Source organism: Limulus polyphemus, unplaced genomic scaffold (assembly GCF_000517525.1).
Source record: "Limulus polyphemus unplaced genomic scaffold, Limulus_polyphemus-2.1.2 Scaffold2414, whole genome shotgun sequence".
Taxonomy (NCBI): domain Eukaryota; kingdom Metazoa; phylum Arthropoda; class Merostomata; order Xiphosura; family Limulidae; genus Limulus; species Limulus polyphemus.
Window position 1 is genome coordinate 122,125 of NW_013668024.1, and position 9,008 is coordinate 131,132.

The window sequence follows — 9,008 nt, forward strand, 5'->3', positions numbered from 1 at the left end:
CAGCATATGACATCAAAAATCTACTCCCGACGTATTTTATTGTCCTGCTCCTAACAAGGATGGCAGCAATCTACTACAGATCAAACTCCAATCACAGCATATGACATCAAAAATCCACTCCCGACGTATTTTATTCTCCTGCTCCTAACAAGGATGGCAGCAATCTACTATAGATCAGACTCCAATCACAGCATATGACATCAAAAATCCACTCCCGACGTATTTTATTAGAGCTTAGAGGGTCACTCATAGTCAATGCTAATGCACTACACTAATTAAGTCATTTGTTATGTTCCAGTGACGTCTGCCTTCTGGACATGTGTAGCAACAAAATCTCAACAAGCTCTGCTTTCCATTTCTAAAGATTAGGCTTAGTCCCATGACATTTCCTACTTTAAGTTGTTATGTGGGTATATATAAGCCCACCATTGTCAAGTGAATTAATCTTGATTTTTTGCTTTTATGTTTCCATAAAGGTATAATCTATTCTTCAAAGTCAAACAATTTGATCAGTCTGTTTTTTTATGGTTGAGTTTGGCTTAGCCAAGCGCCCCCTGTTATTGTGATGTTCAGTTTACTTGCCTAGCTGTCAGTTGTACAGCGTAATGCCACAGACTTTATTAAATTTGTTTTTCAAAATAGCTCCTCTCGATCTTTTCTCAAAATAGCTAAATAACAGCACAGAATACAAATCATCTCGAGATGATTGAAAGAACGAGATCTGCGAAAAGATACAGCGTTCTAGTACATTTTAGAACATAACAAATTTGAATGGTTGTCATAGCGACGATAAGCAAGATAAGTATATTTTACGAAAATCAATCATAGCATATAACCAAGGGCGTTGAAGGACTGTGAAAAACAATCTTGCTGTTGGCTAGCGTTAAGCTTCAATAATCCGAGGTTGTTGTTTAAGCAAAATAAGTATGTTTACGAAAATCAATGACTGCATATAACTAAGGCCGTAAAGAACTGTGAAAAAGAATCTTGTTGTTGGCTAACATTCAGCTTCAATAACCTTAAAATTATCAATTCCAACCACGTGTTAACCACTTGTATACTGTATTTGACCCAGAGGAGCTTAAGGTATCATGCAGCATATCTCCTTAGGGTGTTCTGTTCAGAAAGATATTCTTACGTCAATAGATATCCGTTTCGTTTACGAATAGGAATATTCTGGAACTTGAAATCTTCTTTTAAGTAGTTACTGTTACTCTTTTAATTTATCCAGATATTTTCAATAGCACTACACCAATCATATCTTCACTAATTTTTCTCACCTGTCACAAACTACGTAAGTTTTTTTTTCCTATATCACACCTTCCATAGTTCTCCCTCTGCCATACCTGCACTAGATCTCCATCAGGGAGACCATCACTATCTATCCGTCTTTCACATCTTCACTAACTCTACATATCACTGTTCAATCTTCACTAGCTCTCCATTTTACACCTTCAATAGCTCCCCATCTGTCCCACCTTCACTAGCTCTACATCTGTCACACCTTCAATAGCTCTCCACCTGTCACACCTTCACGACTCTCCACCTGTCACACCTTCACGACTCTCCGTCTGTCACACCTTCAGTAGCTCTCCATCTGTCCCACCTTCACTAGCTCTACATCTGTCCCACCTTCACTAGCTCTACATCTGTCACACCTTCAATAGATCTCCACCTGTCACACCTTCACTAGCTCTCCATCTGTCACACCTTCACTAGCTCTCCATCTGTCACACCTTCACGACTCTCCGTCTGTCACACCTTCAGTAGCTCTACATCTGTTACATCTTCACAACTCTCCGTCTGTCACACCTTCACTAGCTCTCCATCTGTCACACCTTTACGACTCTCCGTCTGTCACACCTTCAGTCACACCCGTTAGTCAATCACTTCAAAATTATGTACGATTATCCGCAGATAGTCGTTGTGTAAGTTCTTGCGAAAATTCTAAAACAGGCAAAACCTTTCCACTAACTAACATACATTTAATGACTAAGAATCCTTATAAACAATTACTGTTGAGTAATACAGTTCAAAACTCTATATCTAGTTCTTTTGATATTCTCGAATCTTCCAACTGTTTTGAATTGGATATATACATACACTAGCTGATGTACCCGTCTAACTCATGGGGAACACAAATGTGCCCCTCGAAGGGAGGGAGATGTAGGAAGGTCAGGTTTGAAAACGCCAATCTTCCTATGTCTTAAGTCTATGTGCAAGGTTTGGTGAAAATCGATTAAGCGATTGTCCAGTTATAGACACACATACACACACACACATATATATGAAGCGCAAAAAATACGAAATCCTATAGACCGAGTGCTTTCGAAAGGTGGACCTGTCTTCTTCATGAAAAAACTTTGCCCCTGGAGAAGAAAAGGTCCACTTTTTGAAAGATCTCGGGTCTATAGGGTTTCGTACTTTTGTATTAAATTGATTTCTTAAGCCTACGTGTTTTCCTACTATCATGAAAGTATATATATATATATATACGAAGAGTAGACAGATTTATGAAACCGGTTCTTTGAAGAATATATAAGGGAAAATATAACTAATTACTCCTTGATAAAACCTGAAAGTTACTTTGCGAATTAAAATATCCACATGAAGTTAGATGTGACTTAAATCATTATTACTTACACACACACACAGTGGTTGGCCAATTCATTAGTAACTATACGTAATAGCAAATTGGATCACCTCCAAATAACAGCCATGAGACGACGTGGCAAGAATCCATAAGATGATGGAAGGTGTTCTGGGGGTTTTTCTTCATTCAATCATAAATATTGTATGCAATTCATGGAGTGAGGTAGGAAGAGGATAGATGGCGAATGTATCATTCAAATTCATCCCTCAGATGCTCAATTGGATTGAGATCCGGGATTGAGACAGCCATGGGAGGTACCTAGTCTTTGTGTTGTTCCCTAAATCATGTACGCCCAATTTAGATGCGCTGGGTGAGGGTATTGTTGTCTTGGAAGTAGCTATCCTCATCAGGATACTCACGAAGCATCGATGTATATACTTGATCAGAAAAGGTTCTAAGATAAGTTGTGGCATTAAATCTGCTTTCTTAATTGAATAAAGGGACCCCGGAATATGACAGAAAAAAATGCCCCAAATTATAACTCCAACACCAGAAGCCTGAACAGTTAGGACCACACAGAAGGGTTGATTTATTATTGTTGCTTTTTCTAAATCTGTATCCTACCGTTCTTGGGTTAAACGTGATTCACTGGACTGCATCATCTTTCGCCAGTCTTTATTATTTCAATGCTCACACTCTTTACACCTCTCTTGGTGTATGTTCTTGTTGATAAGTTTTGTTTGTTTCTTTTAAAGTAAAGCCACACTGAGGTATCTGCTGTGTCCACTGTAGGGAATCTAAACCTGGATAGCGTTGTAAGTATGTAAACTTACCACTTTTTCACTTGATAAATGACTGCAGGAGTTTATGTAATAGTGTCCTATCACCACAGTCCATCTGTTGTGAGGTTCTTCGTAAGGTACGACTAGAGAGAGGTGTGGGTTGTCCTGCACTGGGTGTCTGTCAGTTAGTCTGTTGTTTGATGACGGTTGTACTTTACCATCCTGTCTATCCGCCTTTATCCTTTTCCTGTTATTACATGTTTGTTGCAGACATTTTATTCACCTTTTGCCGTTACTGATTAACCCGAATGACCGATGTCCTGGAGCAGTACACCAACGAAACTGTGCTGGCCTTTGTGACACCTGCTAGACATATACTAACTATCATGCCCTTTTTGCTGCATTAGTTTTCCTTTCCTCGTATCTGTTAGACGGACTGAAAACGTGCTTGTCACAGTCAGTTAGTGCTGCAGGAGCAACTGGCACATCATGTGTTCAACCTAATTTACATATGCATCTTAGATCAGACCCAAGTCTGAATGAATAAGGAGGTCCTAATAAAGTGGCCAGTCAACATATATACATATAACACACAATAAAATGCTGTATCATTTTCCTATCTGCTGAATCCACACAAGCAGAAACCTATTGTTTAATAATTAGTATTCATCAACCTGGACATCCCTAATCTAGAACTGCTGACTAGAAGGAGGGAAGGCAGCCAATAGCACCCCCGTCGCCTACACAATAACTCTTAACTGAACAGCGAGATTGACTGACTTTAGATATATATAATTCGGCTCCAGCTAAAAGTAAAGAATGTACTGAACAGCGTATCGAAATGTTGAACCTTGGACCTTCTGCATTAGCAGCCAAACACGCTAATACATACACGTGTATGTAACTAAAACACATACACGTTTCCACCCGTGGACACAAATATTAAAACAACACAATATGGAACTTTTTTCCTTTTATTATTTTGTGACTAGTTTTGACATGACTTGTTTTACATCCAACCGGTTTCGTGACTTCAAAGGTTAACCCTCGGGATGTGTAATTTTACATCCAACCGGTTTTGTGACTTCAAAGGTTAACCTTCAGGATGTGTAATTTTACATCCAACCGGTTTCGTGACTTCAAAGGTTAACTCTCAGGATGTGTAATTTTACATCCAACCGGTTTCGTGACTTCAAAGATTAACCTTCAGGATGTGTATTTTACATCCAACCGGTTTCGTGACTTCAAAGGTTAACTCTCAGGATGTGTAATTTTACAAAAAAGCAAATAACATTTTTCAGATACAACTTTGCAACTAAAAATAAATAGCCTGAATTTCCGTTTATTTGTTAAGCACAAATCTACATAATGGGCTATCTGTGCTGTGCCCACCACGAGTATCGAAGCCCGCTTTCTAGCATTATAAGTCCACAGACTTACCACTGTGTCTCTAGGGGGGAAAGCTGAAGTTAATATATGTTAATATATATACTCATAAAATACAATCTTTATATGAATTAAATACTTAAAAATATACTCATAAAATACAATCTTTATAAGAATTAAATACTTAGAAATATACTTATAAAATACGATCTTATTATATGAATTAAATACTTAAAAATATACTCATAAAATACAATCTTTATATGAATTAAATACCTACAAATATACTTATAAAATACTTACAAATACATTCATAAAATAAATGAGTTTAAACTTATAAAATATACTTTCATTTCTTTTTTAATCCTTTATCATTTTTCTTTCGTTAAAACTTTATTTTAGTTGTTACAGAAAGACGATTTATTTCGATAATTTTTAATGATTTAATACAAACACACCTCGTACTTACTTTTTTTTCTGTGATTCGTAGTACTAGTTTTTACCGTTGCATTATTCCAATAAACCATACTCAAGTACTGTTACTTATGCCCTCTTACCTCTATCTAAAGTGGCTCCAAAAAATGTATGAAATAGTCTTAAAAATAAATCTCTTATATTTTATATTACACACGCGAAAAGAAATATATTAAAATGTGGTTCTTTCGGAATTTTAAATTAGTTTCTAATACGTTCATTTAAATGTTTGCTGGCATATAGTGGGCTTTTTCTGCATTGCTCTCGTGGTTTTAATATAACCTCGATTACATAAAGCACAATTCTTTATTTCACACTAAAAATGTCTTCCTTAGAATAATGTCTTTGTTACTACGTATCACAGAAAGGACAATGTGAGTGCATGGGATTTATCAGTAAATTTTTCCCTTTCCAAAGCTTCATTTTTAACATTTTAACGTATACATTTTTAACGTTCATTTTTATGAACGATATATATATAGAGTAAGACGATATTTTCCTTTCCAAAGCTTCATTTTTAACATTTTAACGTATACATTTTTAACGTTCATTTTTATGAACGATATATATATATATTAAAACACCATAATTCTTGAATTTTTCTGGGTTTTTTTTCTTCATTAATTCCTCGCTTTTTATGACAAGATTTGGTTAATTTTCAACCGGTTTCATGACTTCAAAGATTATTCTTCAGAATGTAAGTTTTACAGAGAATCTACAGAAAAATGTTTCGATACAATATTTCAGCTAAAATTGTACCTCAATTAAATACATATTTTTTCAGAACATATACACGTATAAAATACAATCATTATATAAATTGAATATATCAAAATATACTCAAAAACACCTCCCAGTAGCTCAGTGGCAATTCTGAAGGCTTATAAAGCTAAAAACCTGGTTTCGATACCCGTCATGAGCACAGTACAGATAGACATTTGTGTTGCTTTATGCTTAACTAGAAACAATACTAAAAAATAAATTACCTTAAGCCTATAAAAATATACTTTTACTTCTCTATTCCTTTATCATTTTTTCTTTAGGTTAAAACTTAATTAATGTTTTTTTCTGAGTGTAGAGAAGCCTTTTATTTCCATAGTTTTAAATATCGTCTTACTGTATATATATATCGTTCATAAAAATGAACGTTAAAAATGTATACGTTAAAATGTTAAAAATGGAGCTTTGGAAAGGGAAATATCGTCTTACTATATATATATATATATATATATATGTCCACCATCTTCACTTATAGGTATCTTCAATATCATTCGATCACGTAGTAGGACGAGAAGACAAGTATATATATCATTCATGTGGTATAAATTGGCTTATTACCCCCCCCCCCCACACACACACACACACACAGTCGGTGGCAAAGTGACTCACAGAAAAACAAACAAACATGGCTCTGAAATACTTTGGAATTCTTTAAATATTTTATCTAGTCAAACATGTAAACAGTCAGTTACTTAATGTTCTTTTTGTTTCTCTTATGAAGTATGTAACAGTTTAAAGATGTCGCTATAAACCAGTGTGTTTCTTTATAGCATACCGACCTAAAACTAGCTTATTTCTGACTAATATCGTGAGTTTCTTTGATATTTACATTTTTATAAACACATAGAACTACTGCCAAATGAAAATCCTACTTGAGGCTACAAAGGCCTTCTACAAAAAAGACCTAATAAAAGAATCTGAAACTAGCGTTACTCCAGAACTCTTATATAATTTAATACTCAACCTGACAAAACCTTAGTTAATACATGTTCTAATGAATATTATAAATGATGTAGTGCCATCTAGCGAAAAAATACTTTGTAACGGAACAAAGAAGAAGAATAGATGGCTCTATCGAGTCACACAATGTTAGCCTCATAAAATCAAAGGATTTTATATTTCCATGGGTGATGTAATAGATAATATGTCTACAGACAAGAGAACGGTACTCACTGTGTTGTGACAGCTATCTCAACGCTCAGTAACTGCGAGTCTCCAGCCTGTCTCTCAACCAGCTGCTTGTTGACGGTGTTCAGCAATTCTTGGACGGCTTCATCCAGTGCCTGCAACACAAATAACGAAGAAGCCCCAGGTTTCCAGTTGATAACAAAAAAAAAGATAAAAATATACACATTTCCTGGTAGGTTTTAAGTATTTTTATCTTAGAAGTAGAACAAACTGATACACTTTGAGAGAGTGAAACGAACTGATACACTCTGACAGAGTAGAACGAACTGATTCACTCTGACAGAGTAGAATGAACTGATACAACTGTCAGAGTGGAACGAACTGATACAATCTAACAGAGTGGAACGAACTGATACATCTGTCAGAGTGGGATTAACTGGTTCACTCTGACAGAGTAGAATAAACTGATACATCTGTCAGAGTGGAACGAACTGATACATCTGTCAGAGTGGGACTAACTGGTTCATTCTGATAGAGTGGAAAGAACTGGTATACTGTGACAAGGTAGAACGAACTGAGCCTGACAAGTACAAAAGATATAATATTTTAGAATATACAATTTAATAGCTCAGTATTTTTTCTTTGAAACCAGAATTATTACTGAACCTATGGAATCCTGAAACAGTGATTTCTGCAATTCTTAAATACTAAGAAATTTTGGTGACTACGATTCTTAATACATTTCACGTGAACAAATAATACTTAGGTCATTAGAAAACATATCACTGAATAATTCGTATTCACAGATGTATTCTACAATACATCATGCTGAAGTACCTGGTGGTGGCATCTCAATGCTGAAACCAAATCGCTTATGTGTCCTAGCACTGCTATATCTTCTTCTAAGTATTCCACTTCTCTTAGAGTTTTCTTTGGACTGGAATCACCATCTATAGAAAACGTATTTATACTCAGTGAATTCTCTCCAAGCCTATATATATATATATATCATTTTTACCCATACCCTATCCATGTGGTTTTGTGACGGTAAGCCAGAACTAAACGATAGACGGATAATGAAAGAGATTAACAAATAAAAGGGTAGATCTCCTGATTTTCGTTGTGATTATATGAACGTTCTATATTGTTATCCTGTTCTTTGTATTTTTATTGTAAAAAATATATAATATATATAAAAGAAAATATCACAGAATCTGCAGCTCAAACATCGTAAACTAAATTGTACAAAACAAGTAAAAGATAATTTGACTTTGTAATATTATTGCGTTATCGAGTCACAACCGATAAATAATATTTATCAACCTCCTCACCTCATTGTTATGCAAATCAGGCACCTTATGATTTATCATATGATGTGGTCCTTCTATCTGTTCTTCTACATAGTAGTGTCACGCAGTTTTATCCCTTTGAAGCGAATCAAAGAGTTCTAAGTCCTCCAAATTACTAGAACGAACAATTGCTAGAACGAATGGAAGCCGGCCAATCACAACAGGGTGTTACGAATTGGCTAGAAGTGTCTAAAAGTGTCATTAGCATAATGTGGAACGGTTGGGCAAGGCAGACCATTACTCACAAACCACCGATTCTATATTTACAACCAGTTGAAAGCTGTACATTCAAATGGAGAGATGCTGGAACCATAGAATGTGAAGTATGAGTGTATTTATTTTATTTGTTGTCGTTAAGCACAAAGCTACACAATGGGCTATTTGTGCTCAACCCTCCGCAGGTATAAAAACCACATTTTTAGTGTTGTAAGCCAGCAGACTTACTGCTGAAACTCTTGGGGAAGAACATTATTTATTTGGTAACTTACATTTATTCATTTGTTTGTTTGTTTGTTT

General features: G+C 35.4%; 1 protein-coding gene across 1 annotated transcript in view; it reads right to left on the bottom strand.

Moving 5' to 3' along the window:
- LOC106466896 (rho guanine nucleotide exchange factor 17-like) overlaps nt 1–9,008 on the bottom strand; it is a 51,282-nt gene that overhangs the window by 20,369 nt on the left and 21,905 nt on the right. Inside the window, exons 7-8 of the mRNA XM_022394972.1 lie at nt 7,981–8,093; nt 7,189–7,298 (exon numbers count right to left, since the gene is read on the bottom strand). Coding sequence (XP_022250680.1) covers nt 7,189–7,298; nt 7,981–8,093 — 223 coding nt within the window. The remainder of the gene's footprint in view (nt 1–7,188; nt 7,299–7,980; nt 8,094–9,008) is intronic.